This window comes from Aspergillus japonicus (assembly GCF_003184785.1).
Source record: "Aspergillus japonicus CBS 114.51 unplaced genomic scaffold BO86scaffold_8, whole genome shotgun sequence".
Lineage (NCBI taxonomy): Eukaryota > Fungi > Ascomycota > Eurotiomycetes > Eurotiales > Aspergillaceae > Aspergillus > Aspergillus japonicus.
The window spans coordinates 816,526-832,931 of NW_020291645.1; the positions used below are offsets into that span (position 1 = coordinate 816,526).

At 52.0% G+C, this 16,406-nt stretch overlaps 4 protein-coding genes across 4 annotated transcripts; 1 reads left to right on the forward strand and 3 right to left on the reverse strand.

Annotated features, from left to right (window-relative positions):
• Nucleotides 1-336: 336 nt before the first annotated feature.
• BO86DRAFT_376996 (uncharacterized protein) lies at nucleotides 337-3,224 on the reverse strand (the record flags this gene model as incomplete). Its single annotated transcript, XM_025670567.1, has 2 exons — nucleotides 337-412; nucleotides 445-3,224. The coding sequence occupies 2 exons, from the start codon at nucleotides 3,222-3,224 to the stop codon at nucleotides 337-339; spliced, it is 2,856 nt and encodes a 951-aa protein (XP_025530714.1).
• A 418-nt stretch (nucleotides 3,225-3,642) lies between these two features.
• On the forward strand, nucleotides 3,643-5,391 carry BO86DRAFT_386889 (uncharacterized protein). Its single transcript, XM_025671446.1, has one exon. It carries the CDS (start codon nucleotides 3,931-3,933, stop codon nucleotides 5,308-5,310), a length of 1,380 nt encoding a protein of 459 aa, XP_025530715.1. The 5' UTR covers nucleotides 3,643-3,930; the 3' UTR covers nucleotides 5,311-5,391.
• Nucleotides 5,392-8,119: 2,728 nt separating this feature from the next.
• On the reverse strand, nucleotides 8,120-10,177 carry BO86DRAFT_333143 (glycoside hydrolase family 76 protein). Its single transcript, XM_025668802.1, has 3 exons — nucleotides 9,594-10,177; nucleotides 9,256-9,500; nucleotides 8,120-9,190 (listed from the first exon to the last, which is right to left on the reverse strand). The coding sequence occupies exons 1-3, from the start codon at nucleotides 9,694-9,696 to the stop codon at nucleotides 8,156-8,158; spliced, it is 1,383 nt and encodes a 460-aa protein (XP_025530716.1). The 5' UTR covers nucleotides 9,697-10,177; the 3' UTR covers nucleotides 8,120-8,155.
• A 2,289-nt stretch (nucleotides 10,178-12,466) lies between these two features.
• Nucleotides 12,467-15,403, reverse strand: BO86DRAFT_386891 (uncharacterized protein). Its single transcript, XM_025671447.1, has 2 exons — nucleotides 14,874-15,403; nucleotides 12,467-14,823 (listed from the first exon to the last, which is right to left on the reverse strand). The coding sequence occupies exons 1-2, from the start codon at nucleotides 15,098-15,100 to the stop codon at nucleotides 12,672-12,674; spliced, it is 2,379 nt and encodes a 792-aa protein (XP_025530717.1). The 5' UTR covers nucleotides 15,101-15,403; the 3' UTR covers nucleotides 12,467-12,671.
• Nucleotides 15,404-16,406: the final 1,003 nt, after the last annotated feature.

Below are 16,406 nucleotides of genomic sequence, written 5' to 3' on the forward strand. Positions count from 1 at the left end.
CTTCCGTACATATCTTGGAACGACATATTGCAGGGGTTCCCTAGAGCAAGCACAGACGGAGACCTGCCCCTGGCTTGGCCTGAGTCCAGATACCTCAGCAGACTGACTGACGGAACGTATGTCACGACATGCGAACTAGAGAGCGGATCGCCTTTCATGAAGGGCAATGCATGGAATGGAACAAAATGGAGAGATCCGTGAGGAACAATGACTACTCGTCTGGAGCGCCCCAGGAACTCGCGAAATGGTTCCAGCAGCTCATCAGAAAGGACCTGCCCGAGATTTCCCGGGCGCAGCATGCTTTGACAAGCTTCGTGAAACCGCTTGGTGGCCCTATCAAGCCAGTATATTTCCAATGATTTGTGATGAAGCCCCATAACTCCCTGAGAGGATATAGCCCATGAAAACAGGTCTTCTCGATCGTAGATATAGACAAGAACTAACACCCCAACAGGAAGCGTTTCACAAACAGCGTCGAGTGTACTCAACTCCGCAGCCCAGGTCCGCAGGGGCGAGCCTGTAGCAGCCATGTCGTTTTCCACCGCGGCGATCTGCTGCTCGATGGCTGTGATCTCCGCTTGCAAGGCCGCAATTCTGGGTCGCTCCGGGTCGCTAGAGTGTAGAGCCTGTTCCAGCAGGCCACAACGGCTTGTTCGCTTGGCGTTGAGTCGTCGCCAGCGAGGTAAAGGGCCGGATTCGGAGGACGACAATCGGCCAACTAAGCCGCCTTCCATAAGGTCCATAAGACTCCTCGCTTTATTTCTTTCTGCCACATCAAAGATCTTTGCTTGGAGTTCTCGGCGGCGGGAGGCTTTGATATTAGGCTGGTCTTGCAGCTTCAGCAAGGTCCTGATACATCCGACAAACAAGGCGCTAGTCGGCGAGTCCGCTGCAAAGGCGATCTTGAGTTCATCAATGGAAAGACGCTGGCGTTGAGCCTCAAACATACGGATTCCTTCTTCATATTGCAGGAGCGCAGCTTCGAAGTGTCCCAGCCCTTCTTCCACTTGTGCGATACGGCCAAGCGAAAGCCAGCTTTGGCCGTCCTTCTTCCACCAGTCAGGCCAGTTCTGCGAGAGGAGATGCAACCATTTATGAGCTTCTTCAAAGTGTCCAATCTCACAGAAGAAACTGAGCGCTCGGCTTGCAGCCTGCCTGCGTCGATCATCGTCGAGAGAGGGTGGGAAACCCAGCCGAGCCATCCGGTCCATTTCTTCTAGCTCCCCATCTACATACTGCGTGTAAGCAGGTGCCGCCCGTTGATATTCTCCCTCGTAGGCGTCTGCCAGGGCGTTGAAGTAATGACGGCGGTACCCTGACATCGACTCTGCTACCACCCTGACACGGTCAAAACAAACGTGGGCTTCCGCTGGATGTCCATTCTTTTTCGCCTCCTTGCCGCTATAGAGGTCCTGATAAATTTCCGAGTCGGCCAATTGTGACTCCAGGAAGAGATCGGTCATCTGTGTAGCATCTTGTTGGTAGAGAGCGTGTCCGACGGACGGCTCTGAACTGGAATCGGCAAGGTCCTCTCCTGCCTGTAAACGATTGAGCAGTTCCTGAAAGATGTCAAGGCCCGCCGACAGGCCTGCCGGGTCTGCCGACTCATGCGTCTTTCGGATGTTCTTGATGTATGCCCGCACGCGCTCGATGAGGTGCGGTACAGCTCTCTTTGTAGCAAGACCCAGCATCTCGATTGAAATCCATCGGGCGAGCCGGGAAACTTCCGCCACCAGCCCTGGTTCTCGCTTCTGGACCTCGAGGCACTCGTCCAGAGCCCGCTCCAATGTCCTAGTGCAGCTGGGGAAATCACCCACCATTTGATAGACCTTCAGCTGATCAACTATGGAATGCACCCGTGACAATGAGGCCTGCAGAGCTTGGAAAAGAGTTTCTGCAAGCCTGAAACAAGCCAAGGCGCGTTCATAGTCGCCGAGATGGTTGATCCATCGCCACCCGATGCGGGCGAAGAAGAGGCCAACTCCCAGGGTAAACCCAAAGCTTCCTTCTCGACGACCCCAGGTCCCAAGTGACACGCCGACTTGCTGGGTTTGCTCGCTCTGGTCCCCTTGCCCAATGGCGCAGAGAGCCAACTGCGCGCGGCCCAGCTGTACGGCCATCATATCGCCGAGCTCAGACGAGATCGCAACGGCGCGCTCGATGTCCGTCTTCGCCGCCGCAAAGCTCGGCTCGAATACAACGCGTCGCATACCCTCAAGGACCTCGAGGCAGCCGAGGCGCATCTTCACCGCGGCGATTCCTCTCCGCGCATTTGCTGCCGCAAACCGCGTCAGGGCCGCATCGTACCGAGCCTTGGCCTCGCCAATCCTCTCTGTGTCAACGTCCCATTCGGCCTCATCAGCCTGCCAATGCAGGCAAGTATCGTACGTTGATTCCGCCAGGAGTGAGTTCCAAACGCCAGGTGAAGACAGCGGGGCGGCGAGAAAATCACCCCGCGTGAGTTCGACGTCGGCCAAGCCGACCGAGTCGTCGACTTCGCGAGCAAGTTGCTCGGCTATCGCAAGATCCTGCATTGCTTCTTCCCGCCCATGGATGCGTAATGCAGTCCGAGCTCGGAGGAGTCGCATATGGCCAAGCATCCTCGGATCTGGACGCCAGATTGCCAGGGTGTCGTAGTCCGTATCAATGCCGGACAGCAAAGTATCCTGCGCGGTACGAAACGTAGAATCCGCCCCTGGATTGGCTCGTGGAAAGGAGGTGAGCGATCGGTAGAGCCTCAAAGCCTGGTCCACAACTCGTAGCGGTGGGTCTGTCGAATACGCCTCGGAGAGGGGACTTGTCTGTGCCTGCCAGTCTTGAAGCGTCTGCACAGCGTCGAAGCGATATTGAATCTCCTTTGCTCCTGCAGGGCCATTGTCGGGGAACAGCGCATACTGGGTTTGTGTCGCTTGATACCAATACAGACACGCCAGCAGCTTGAGGGGTAGATCGGAGTGCTCCATGGTAGTCGCTGCCCTCAAATCTGCCAGAGCCCCGACGCAGTTTCCTTGCAGAGTTCGCACAATGCCCCGGCCGGTGAGGGCTGCAGCGAGCCTGGCTTCGTCCTTCGCATCACAAATTGAACATTCAGCCTCGACAATCTGAAGAGCGGCCCGGAAATCACCGGCATGGTGCGTGTACAAGGTTGCCAGCCCCAGCGCTTCGTATACCTGGTGCAAGACAGGATACTTCTGCACCACAAGAGGGGTATCTGCTTGGCTCATGGTTGATATCACAAAGACAGATTGATTCTGAAGATCATTTGGAGTTCCTTAAAAGTGTTGAATTCAAGTTAGTTTTTACGATGAGGTTTCCTGTCAACCAAGTCACTACCTGCAACGCCTCCGATTTTATATGTATGCTCCTTGTACCACCTCAATCTCAACACTGGCAAATTGACAATGATATCAAGGGACCTGCTCCACCTACCTTGAAAGGATTCCAGTCGTAGCTAGAGAGCTACCATGAATAGGTGAAGGCTTACACTGATCAGGTGCCGTTTGCATTGCTGCATAGCGGTGGCTAGCCCGACGAGGTCTAGACCTATGCAACAACCGGGTGATACTCTCTGTCTATGGTTCACTTCGTGATGCACCTCCCTAAATTCCCATCCAGTCGATTTTCCATCATTTCCGTGGTCGACGTTCATGCATGTCTTTGTTCTTTCTGATGCACTGCTCACAGCGGCCAGACCTCCAATATTGATCAGATGATTACAATCCTATTTACGAGGTAGAATTGAAACTTCCCACGGACTGCATGTGCCACATCGAATCGTATTTGACATCATCTTCGCGGCCGTCAAGTAGCAGTGGTCAAATGAACTGGAACGAGATACAGGTCTTATTTATGTCGTAAGGGAGCTCTGCTTTACACAGAAGAGATTTGATTCACAGTCTGCTGTATACACCGAGAATATTTCTTTGCGATATGGCGTCATCTTCGGAAAGGTCCTCGAGCAAGCGAGCGTTATTGATCGCAAGCCCGATACACGGTTTGAGGGGTCCTTTGAATGATGTAGAAACCATTGCCCGTGTTCTCGAGAGACAAAGCTTTCAGATCATTCGATGCTGTGGCCCCAACGCCACGCGTGACGGGATCCTGACGGCATGGCGCAACTTGATCGACACAAGCACGACTGGCGATGCGGTGACCATCTACTACTCCGGCCATGGTGGCCTTGTGAAGAGCTCCGAACCAGATACGGATATCCATCGGCCGCTTCAATTCATCCTACCCTTTGACTACGATGAGAGTACAGACGATGACTTCCGGGGCATCTTGGAGATTGAGTTGTCGCATCTGCTACTGGAGACCACCGAGAAAACCGACAATGTCACAATCATCCTAGACTGCTGTCATGCCGGGCGGATGGCTCGTCATCCCAGACATGGCAGACGAGCAAATCCCAAGCAGATCGCCGACGTGCAGTATAGCAACCTTCGGCAACACATAACACGGCTCCGGCAGAGTGGGCACTTTGCACGCGAATTGGATCCCTTGGGGAACCCTGACGCTGTGCGTGTCATGGCGGCGGCTGCCACCGAAACAGCCTGGGAGTGTGAAGGCCCCGACGGCGAGTGGACCGGCGCGCTGACGGATGCCTTAGCGTCTGCGATCGACGCAGCCGGTCAACGGCAGGTATCTTGGAGATCGACCCTGTTACGTGTGAATGAGCTCGTACATGTCCAGTTCCCGCAGCAGCACCCCGTCGCCGAAGGACCGGACACCCGCCTCTTGTTCGCGACTCAGCGGATCGCGTCCAGCGCCGTGCTCTTGCAGATGCAAGGCGATGTTGCAGTGCTCCAGAGCGGTTACGTTTCAGGCGTTCGTAAAGGAGATGTTTATGTTCTCATGCCCGCCGGCCACGAGGTCCCCGATGCTCGATTCAGAATCGGGGAAGCGACTGTCACTGCCGTGAATGGTTTCAAAGCCAGGGTAACACTGGATCTTGATTCCCCGGGCGAGGCGACGCATGCGGGACCCTCACGGGTGACGGAAGTCGCCGCCTCCAGCAGCAACAGTATTCCTGCGGGCGAAGTCACATCTACGACCACTCCAACCAACCCCTGCACAGAAGAAGATGTGACCAACAAGCCGAATTCCTCCGACGTCGACACATCTGTTTGGAAGAGAGCTGTCAAGCAGAATCTTATTGTGGGCCTGTTTTCATTCGTCGTGCTGAGAGTATTGTTTGGCCACAATCTCGTAATTTGGTTTGGCCTTTCGATGGTTCTTGTTCACTTGACTTTTACGATATTACTTATTCTTTGTAGCAACCGAGGCCGGATCGGCAACCAGGCCTTATAAGATTTGGCACTCTAGTTTGTGTTTTCGACACCTCCGAATTGTATCAGCCGAACTCTAAATTAGCAATGATGGTAGTTGCATTCTTGAGAAAACCCAAAGATACAACATCTTTTTCTAATTATACAACTTTAGAAAGGCTCCTAATCAGAATTAAAAGTCATTATTTAAGCAAGTACTTACATGGGTTGATGTATACTCGGCATGAATTTCGGTTCATGGGTGGCTAAATGCAGGTGGGAAGGGCTTTTTGAAAAATTAGAAATAGACAGTTATGCAATCTCTGGTCAATACTCATCTCTACTAGACCGACCATGTTGAAAATGGCGGGTTTCCGGTTCAGCAAAATCCCGTATAGTATCCATACACTGGCATTCGCCCAGAATCGATATGGATCGGACTCCGTATTGACTTTCTTTGCCAGCTAACTCATTACGAGAAGTGGACTCTCTATGACGTTCTGTCATTGTTGAGAGTATCAGAATTAGTGGGTATGGGTTATGAAATACGAAAACGAGGGGCTTCCGCCCTCGGCAAGCGATGGGTTGAGGCGTGCTTGAGAGGAAACAAAGCGAAGCTTTGATTCTAGGCTGGGGCCAGAAGATGAATTATGATCAGCAGAGCCAAAGTTGCTCAAAGTCTGCATTACTAATATTACCAAGCTATGTAACACTAAGTACCTAAACAATCTAAGACGATAACACCTGCGACTTTATAGTAATAACTCCGGCGACTTTAGCGGCGACTGTGTACTATACTAACCCTAACATTCTGCACTACTCTAACATTCAGACCAGTACTTCCCTCTGTCTCTCTTCACCATTTGGCAGCACATATATACATCAGTCACGCACTCAACCCAAGCTCATCATCTTGTACTCTCACCCCCTGTCGGAACCCCCCGTGGGGGCGACGGTGGCTCCGAATACTACCCTGGACTGTGGTACCTGATTTGTCTATACGGCCAGAACGAACTACAACTGTTCCACCATTTGTCTGGGAAACCATATTGCCATTCATCTGCTTCACGGAGGCCGACCATTCGCTGAAATACAGCAGCTGTAACGCGGATCTGCTTGTTGGCGATGCACTTGGCGTGGATCCCTGGATGGCTGGTAGTATAGCAGCTCAATCGCTATCAACAGCCCTGCTGCCAACTCATCCGTCATCACTGCCACCAGCCCCAGCTTCCCTACTCAGGCTGGTATCTCCGCTAACTGCGACGCCTGGTATGAAGCTCAAGGTAATTCTGGTCGTACAGACCTGCCTATGGACTGGAGACTGACATTCTGGCTTCCCATCAAGCCGATGACACCTGCGACACCATTGCAGAAAGTTTTGGCATCACGACCGCTGAGTTTCTGGCCTGAAATCCGGCCCTTTACCTTATCTAGCGTCTGGCTCGAGGAGGACTACTGTGTCGGACTCAAACCGAGCCTTGCAGCACGACTATCAAGGTAGTTCCTACCGCTGCGCAGAACAAATCCACATCATCCTTAGCACCGCCATCTACCACTACGTCGGCCGTCACGGTCCCTGCCCCGACACAAGCCGGTATTCCAGCGAACTGCGATGGATAATCTGTGGCTTGATATACATACTCCTGTTTTTCACCCTTAACATTCTATTCTCTCTCTCTCCCTCTCCCTCTCTCTGTACTCTATTTTAGGGCCCCAACTTAGCACAGATAGAACATAGAACCAAATGAATTCATTCTTTCAGCGTGTGATTCTTGAGCTACAGTCGAAGTTGCCTATGGCATTTATTCTCGCCCAGTATCTTGAGTGGAACCCAGCAGTCTCGTCGGATTGTTCGACTGGATTCTGGGCAGAGGAGGCGTATTTGCGTGTCTATCTCTCTTAAAGTGTATTCTGATTGGTGTCTGTTAACATGGGCTTTTGGCGTGGACTTTCTTTCCCCGTCTATGTATCAAACGCCGGGTTGGGGTGAAGCTTAAATGCTGGTAGAATAAAATACTTCCCGTCGGAGTCGACGGTCTGCTATGTATACCACAGTACCTGCACCTACCTTCCTTCTCTCTGACAAGTATGAGCAATTTCCCTTTTCGCGACCTTCTCTCTCAATGCTTGGTATGGCCAAAAGTGACTTTTGTGTTTTTTATATGATTACATATAGCTAGGAAGCCCTCTTGGGGCGGTATAAGATTGGGATCAAACTACGCCATAGCAGGGCGCCCATCTTTAGAGAGTATACATCGAATAGGGCAATCCTTGCTTTAGTAGGCGTATTATTTCGGAGTAGGATTACTTTCAAAGTCTTCTGCCGAATATAAGTATATGGAATCAATAAAAAAAAATAACAAGACCCGCTTGGTTACTCATTCGCTCACCCTTTTGCTTATCCCGCTCACCCCGCTCACCCGCACTCTTCACAACATCACCCAAATCACACGTACTCAACCCTTCGTCTTAGCGTTGCTCACCTATAAAGCAGCGACTGAGACAAGGCTCAGAATCCCCTCGGCCGCGTTCAGTAGGTGGCTTAAGTACGGCTGAGCGGACGGGAAGCCCTATTTTTCCACACCCTGTGGTCGTATGTGCTTTGTCAGGGCTTGAGCAGTCTTGTATCGTCTTTACATGACTCAGAAAACTGAGCAAGTCAGCATTTCAAGCCCTACTGTGAATAACTACTCTATGCTCCGGGTAGAGGCAGGCTAGCAAGGGTTGTCAGATCATCGGATAGAAATTATAGAGGGGAACCATTAGCCACTTAGATATTGGTACGCTTCATACTAGAGACGCTAGGTTTGAAAAACATTTCAATTCAATACTAAACACTACAGACTGGGTATCATTCTAGCTCACTACCACCAACTTGCATTCCCACGTCACAGCATGATCATCCACACCAGACTCCCCACCGACATGGCGACGAGAATAACCGTCACAAAGGCGGCGCCGACGCGGTCGCCCGTCGTAATAGTGCTGAGGGTCTCCTCGTCGTTGGTATCGTCGGAGGTGCCGGCGGAGGGGTCGCCGGTGCTGTTGCCGCCGGTGGAGGCGGTGCGCGGGGTCTCGGAGGAGCTGATGTAGGGCAGGAGGGAGGCGACGAAGACGTTGACAACGCTCATCTGCTCTTCGAGGCCGGACCAGCCGTCCCAGGTGGAGTTCCAGCGGACGCCGCAGGAGCTGTTGGAGTAGCCGGTGCAGGACGCCGCGGCGCCCTCGGCGGAGCCCTGCAGCTTGGGCAGGATGCGGCTGTAGGTCGAGGGCACGAGCATGGCCGTGAAGGCGAGCCAGTTGGACAGGAGGCCCTTGAAGATGATCTCGTCGCGGTTGCACACCTCGGTGGGCTCGCAGGTGATCTCCGACATGACGTTGCCGCCGTACTTGGTCGGGAAGAAGGTGTCGAACGTCACATTCAGCAGGCCGTTGACAGCCGTCTGCCACTTGCTGCGGCTGGTGCCGTTGGTGTAGTTGTACATGTATGCCGCGCCCCCCAGGAAAGCCCCGTAGTTGTACGTCCACTGGTTGTCGCCCTGGGTGCTGCAATCGTTGGTCGTCTCCGTGGAATCGGCAACGTTCCACGTCGAGTTGCTGAGCAGCGGCGTCGACGCGGACCAGTCCCAGATCTTCTCCGCCCACTCGTAGTACGTCTGGTTGCTGGTGTAGCGGGCAAGCCGCGCTGAGAGCTGGAATAAACCCGCGTTCGAGATCGTGTTCTTCATCGTATACCCGCTTTCGTAGGACCACATCTGCCACCGCATCCCACCATTGCACGAGGTGGTATCCCACCGCGCGACTTGAGTGTTGAAGACTCCCTGCGCCAGCGCCAGCCACGAGTATCCGTCGTCCGAGTTGGGGAAGTTGAGCTCCGCCGCCGTCATCGCCGCTAGACCCCAGAACATCTGATCGTCGTTTCCCTGGTTGTTGTTAGATTGAGCTGATTGGGCGAGATTTGTAGAGGAAGAAGAGCAAAGCTTCTTACCAGCCAGCTACTATAGTTGGACGGCATGTAATCGCAATCTCCTGCTTGCCACTGCATTCCTTGAATCACCTCCTTGTTGTATGTGCTGTCACTGGTATAGTGGTAATACAGAATGAGAGCCATGAACATCGCGCCCCCCTCCCACCACGTATCATCCAGCTTCCCCGGTATGTGACCTGACTCGTTGCCATGATAGTAGGACATCAACCCGTACGCAGCGGTGCTGGCGGCATCTTTGATGGATTCTGTAGGATTTGTAGTGATCAGCAACCTGCTTGTGGGAATATCGAGAACAAAACAAGCAGTTCAAGCGAATTGACAAAGGAAAGAAAACATACGCTCACTGCTTACTTCGATGTCTATGGCATGCGTGACGTGGACAATCGCAAAGACAATAAGCAAGCATCCCAGCCAAGCGGGAGCCGACCACAGATTCTTCATAGTCTGAGAATTTTAAGCGTCCAGGACAAGTTCGTAGAGCATCAATCCCCAGCTTAGGGCATCAGACTCCGGCAGAAGCGACAACATCTCGGAAGGGAATTCTCGAGCCAGGAAAACTGGCGATCGATCTAAATAAGCCTTCTTTCTCAGCAACTCTAATCAGCTCCCAATCATCGACCGGTCTCCTGGAATCATTCCGGCACTGGCCCGTAGAAAGCATCGTCTAGTGACTAGTAGTCGTCAGCATCCACGAGTGTATTTGCTCGGCAGTCTCCACTATTCCCCGCTGGAACGTGTGCTCCCCCTAGGCAGCAGAGATTTAGCTCCGTGGAGATAACGCTACCGATGGCGGATTTTTCATCGATATAAATCGGACGAGTCTGCATTCTACTTATCATTCTTGAAGACTGAGCCAATAGGGCGATAGACACATCGCCATTGTGGGTGATTGAAGATCGGCCATGTCATCACGGCGGCGAACATTCCAGCCCAGAATTGCGGGTCTCCACAACGGGGCTCCTCGGTAGTGCCCGACTCGACAAGATTCATCATGCCAATGGTGCCAAGAGGACTTATTGATTCTCCCAAATGAGGCTTGGCTGCTTAGCCCTAAGTTCTTCGAGACTGCTGTTCAGAATTTTGTTACTCAGCCCCCGCTAACTCGTGCTCAACCAAATTGCTGAGAGTGGGGAGGCTCGTAGAGGCTCGCAGTATGTGTTGTGCTTGTTAGCGGTTCGTGATCACATACTTTCCAGGTGTTGAATCAACTGCATGAGGCTTCTCAGGTGCAGAATAGGATGGATGCCTTGAGCAGAATGTTTGGAAAAGCGAGGGTACAGTACAGTACACGCTGGCTTGGTTGGTGGCATCGGGCTTTAATTTCCCGATTAGATAAGCATCTGAATCGCTTCAAAATGATCGGATTAGAAAGTGGCATGCGTCCCAGAGCCTAAAAGGCTAGATCTCATAGTCCATCGGTGGTTTTGAAGCTGCTCAAGGTGGTTTATAAGGAAGGAGTTCTTTTCAATTTCTCGGTGTTGTGGAGAATGAAAACGAACTGAGATAATGGGAAGGCACGGAAGGCACAATTCAGTTGCCTGAGGCTGCCGCCCCGGATTAGTCGGCCGCCCTCAAGGTGAGAGCCGCACCCATGATAGATACGATACACCATTGTAGGCGGTTGTCCATCCATCTTTACGCTCCTGCCAAAGATTCGATCAAGTACATCTACTTGTTCATGAGAACCATGTAATGTTGAAAATGCAGCCCCAACCTCCGAGCCGAAGTCTCTATCCACCAACCCACGCGCATCTTGATAAAGTGTCCTCCAGATCCCCTTCCCTTCCCACTTCAAAATCCGTATCTCCCATCCAGAATTTGTTGTTAAAGATTATTCCCAGTAAGGAAGAATCAGGAGATGCTATGTGGAGAGAAGTAATCCGGAGATGTTCTGTGGCGGAGGGCTTCATTTCCGCACTCGAACGGGGTACTTGTAGGTATAATCTGGATTGACGATAGCTGAAAGCTTCCAAGGCTCGAATTTGTAAGAAATCGATGATTTTTTGTGTTACTCAAGGTGTGCTCTTGACGGCAGATTTCAATTGTCTTTGGAGGTGAAGTTCAATTTGGACATGAGCAGGTCCTCATGCCACCCATTCTGGATTGACCGATAGCCGGAAGGTTTCAAGCCTCGAAGTCAAACGAGACCGACCACTGAGAAAGCTGTCTTCCCTAGCGACTCGCCTTTGTCAATCAATCTCTCTGCACCGTGGAGGGTAGAATGCCTTTCAATCCTATCGAGGCTTTGTTATTAGCGTTGTGCCTGGCTTCTGCCATCCTTCGAGCCTACTTACCAAGAATCATCATCATGGACTGCCTTGACTTTTATTGCGCACTTGTAAATTAACCGATCTATTTGAGCCGGTCAACAGGATCTCCTGACGGCTCACGCCGATGCTGTCTGGAGGTGATGTTCAATTTTGGAATGAGCGGTCTAATACTTCCAGTCTGGGTTGACCGATAGCCGGAAGATTCCAAGCCTCTAAGTTGGAAGAAGTCGACGAGTTGGAGGGCTAGTATCTTGATGATCTGCCTTGTCAAGCAATCTTTCGGCGCCTTGGAGGGTGACAAAAGTTCTATCGCATCTGCCGAGGCTTTGTTGTTAGAGTTGGTCCCAGCTTTCCCGTATGCTTCGGGGTTACCTGCTTATCGTGCATCCTGTAGTCTGGGGGAGAGTCTGGTACCGATAGACCTTGTAAAGGCGGAATTGGACGGCCACCCTCGCTGATTGACTTGCCATTGTAGACCATACTAGGTCCACTATCAATGGGCTCCGCTATTGACGGTTCTGAAGATGGAATAGAGAGAATATGAAGATCTTCTCAACCTTGTGTGATTTAATTTAGCAATGTTGGGTGGTAGTGGTCAGCAACAATTGTGGTGGTATCTTGGAGCTTGATTTGGAGGGAAGACAGAGAAGCACCTGGGTAAAGAGCGATAATTGCTCCGGGGTAGGTAGAGAGGGTGTGGGATCAACCGGACAAGTCATCCGGGAAGGCAAGGGCGAGTCTATTATCCGCCCACTAAGCTATTAATCCTTCCCTTCAACCCACTGTAGTGTGCAAGCCTGTTACTTCACTTCCAACATACACACCTTAATAGCTAAAGGGCCTTGCAGTCTATTCTTATTCACACTACCCAGCGTTCCTAAGCATGGATCTGCACAATGAATTGGATCAAATCTATTTCCTCAATTGGAAAGATAAATCTATGCTAAACAAAGGAAGAATAAACAGCCCCCCAACTCCAAAATCCAAAGTCCTCCAGTTCCCAATTCCCAGTGCCCAAGCCGAATCCCAAAAAAAACACATGCCCCAATGATGTATCCCGCAGGTAGCTAACTAATTGACTAACTAAGTAACAAACTGACTCCCCAACTAACTAACATCAAGAAATTGTAATAAGAGAAGATCTATCTAAACTGCATATCCCATGGTCTTGGGTGCGTACTTCTTCAAGCTGCGGCCGCCGCCGCTGCAACCCACAGATCCGATATCAATAGTGTTCAATTCTCGACTAAGGGCGTCCATGCCCATACTGCCGCCAAGGACAGGGTAGTTCTGGTTCATCGCCTGTGCGATAGGAACCTTAGAAGGAATAGGTGGACCCATGTTGGGGGCTCCATCCGTGTATGCCGGCGGACGTCGAATGCCAAATCCACGTTCGACTGTGCCATCGGTGGTTGGTCGTGCGAGGGGATTAGCCCGATGAGCAGCACGTTCGACTGTACCATCGGTAGTTGGTCGTGCGAGGGGGTTAGCCCGATGAGCAGGGTTGCGAAAGCGCACAACGACGCCAGGCTTCTTCGTCTTGCGTTCGGGCTCAGGTGCCCAGGTGTCCGTAGGAAGGTGATCAGACGGGTCGATTTCACGACCATCGTCTCCAATTATGGGACCCATGGATGCGTTGGGGTTCAAAGCATCGTAGGAATCTGGTGAGAAAGGAGTGGGAGACACCCCGCGCTCCCTCATACTTGGAGGTCGAGGGCTGACAGATTTGCGACGGGGAACCAATTGTCTATCAGAGTTGGAGCTGACAGACGATCGAGTCACGAGAGAGCTGTGACTAACCAAGGACGGATCCATGGGGTAAGGAGGGCTCGGTGAGGATTCACGTGGGGGCTTCCTCAACGGATTCTCTTCTATGATGCCACTTCTGCGTCGTGCTTCCCTTTCATAAGTGACACGATCCGACTCTGCGTCGGCAATGACTGGGTCGAGGCCAGCAACAAGACTGGGTGGCACTGAGGGTCCACTCAAGGAAGAACGCACACTCGGCATGCTGCTGTCAACCGCAGTTGTGACCGAGGTGTAATTGGACGGAAGGCCATCAGACACAGGATAGTGTCCAGATGATGCAGATTCGGTGGAGACAAGTGAGGGAGGCCTTATGTTTCTGACGTGGACCAAAGCAACTCGATGGGCCGGTGGCGGCGGTGGGAGATTGTTCTCGTCATTTTCATCCTCGACCCGAGGCTGCAATCTTGCCCACACCATATCAGGGATAGGACGTCCCCCCTCACTAATTGACTTTCCATAGTACACCATACTTGGTGTACTATCAATAGACTCGCAATAGAGGTCAGAAGAGCCGCCCTGCGAAGCGTATTCTAGATGTTGAGCAGCGGGTTGGCTGCTGCCGCTGCCACTGACATAAGACCCGCTGTCAGAGTAGTTGTGTGGATAAGGATATACCGTGCTTGGCTCGCTCGAAAAAAGACTGTGGTGAGAGCAGGGATAGACCGTACTTCCACCATCGGAGGTGCTCGTCGTGCTCACATATTGTTCACAAGAAGAGAATGGATAGTTATTTCTGTCACTCGGCGGACATGCGTTCTCCTCGATTGCTTGAGGAGGGTAGTATAGAGGATTGCCGATAGTGGCTGGACTCTCTTGTACAGTTGGTGGAGAGAAGGGGTTTTTGGAGCCCGTCAAACTTTGCTCTTGACGGCTATTTTCGAAGTTATCTGGTGGTGCTGTCCACTTGTGGACGTAAGTAGGATACTCGTACGTCCAGTCAGGATGCCCGTGAAGGTGAGTTGGCCGTGCATGGCTTGCAACGGCGGGAGCTGACTGGGAGGGCTCGTGGTATGCTGGTCGAGCAGAGGCCTGTGGTAGTGGAGCTGATGGCACCTTCTCAGGCTGAGAAGGGCGTGCTCTAGTTGGATCGTTGGGCAGGGGACGTCTCTTGACATCCTTCAACTGTCTAGGCCCCGAAAGAGCGGACGAGGAAGAGGACGAAGCCGCAGTGAGAGTGAGTTGTGGTGCTGACGGCACACTCTTCCTAGTGTGAACCTTTTCAGTCCCCATGGTTCGGCGTTCGATGACAGCCTCATCCTCAGGCCGTGTATCGTAATAAGTCATCTCAAGACGCACTTCCCCTGCGTACTTGCCACGATGTTGCAGAGGGTGCCAGTGGTCGTTCTGGCTTCCACCAGGGATGATCAAATCTTTGAGATCGATCCAGGTTTCGCCGATCAGATCGGTCTTCTTGTCGTCGTTGAAAACGGAAACCTTGAGTTTGAAGTAGTCCGGAGACTCATGAACGGTGAAGCGAAGCTCCTGATCCCTGCTAGCTGTTAGCACTGTGCTGAATATTGTGTAAGAGGAAGAGCCTACCATCGAGGAGTTTGACCACCGCGAAGATCCGTCTCTGTCTTCTTGGCTTCTTTCCCCAAACGAGCGGCACAATAAGGGTTTTGCTTGCCCATCGTCTTTCGATTAGGCAGATTTTTGGCGCGATCAACAATGATCACCAGTGTCCCAATAGCAGGACCGTCGACAGACATGTCTGCGAAGATGCCAGCAGCATGAGCCATGGCCCTTCTAGATGGCCTGGCGTCCATGGCCGGGTTAGATAGTGAGGAGGAATAGGTCAAACTATGGAGAGGAAGCGAGAGACGAGAGAAAAACTTTGGTTTGATGATGAGCGTAACGAAAGAAGCGAGAGGATGTCGAGTAACGAGAGTGGGGATAAGCACTAGGTATACCAGAACGAATGTATCACAGTGGAGTGTATCAAAGCTTGGATTTTACTAGTCAGCAAAGCTGGAGAATGAGTGGTTGCAAGGATAGAATGGATAGAATGAAAGAGAGAAGAGAGAGAGAAACATACAAACAGCGATGGATGGATGGTTGGATGGATGGTGGGGGGTGGGAATGTGAGAGAGAGAGTCAGAGGCAGTGGATGAATGATGTTATTCTGTGAGTCGTAGTCCCTACTATCGATAAGAGTGCATGCAGTCATTGGATGACAGTGGTGGGGCGGGTGCAAAGTCAGGTGGCTGGGAGCAAGGGGCTGAAGGCTGGGTCATGTTTTTCCGCTCGTTGATTGGCGACTAGGAGCGGCCAGTCCCACCCGCTTCTTGGTTTTTGAACAGGTTACGGTAAAATACCTTCCCGCCCATAGCTCACCCATGGCCCGTAATTCTGGCCTGCGTTACAGCTGGTATCTGGTAATTCCCAGCCACCTTGAACTTCCGCATAGGGAAGCCACGACCTGGGCCGGCCCTCGGCTCCGACCTGCCCCAACCGTATCCTGTACACAGTACTAGGTATGTACGTATAGGCATGCTTGGGAGATGCATCTAAAATCGAAGTATCGTGTATAGTATACACATTTTACAAGTAGCAGGAGGTATGTACCGTCCAGTGCTCGGTGCATACTGCGCTGGTGTCTACCTATCGCCGCGCCATGTACAGTAATATCTCTCCGTACTGCATGTACATACGTCAGCCCCAGTTGGTATTGATCATCGTCATATTTTCCGGGCGCTGAAACTAAAATTCAACCTTGTCGAGCAACTAAACTACGTAGTGTTTGTGGGCTGAGCTGCCGTGCAAATCCTGCTGCCTGTCAAAGCCACTGTGTGTTTTGTTTACATGGAGTTTGGATCTCAGTGAGGTCTGAGCAGAGTCGGCGACGGCTCGAGCCTGATGTCATACTGTGGATAAAGTCAATCAACCACTTCCCGCAAGGCGACCGAAAGCCGAGCACGGGCACCGTCTCCGATCAATTGTGAGATTGGGAGGCATGGGAGATCTCATATGCACCCGGTGATCTGTCCAAGTGCCCCTCCCCTGTCCATCCTTCAGTGTCACACCAACCACCATCCTAGTTCTAGATCGATCGGAAATACCAGTCCACGTGGG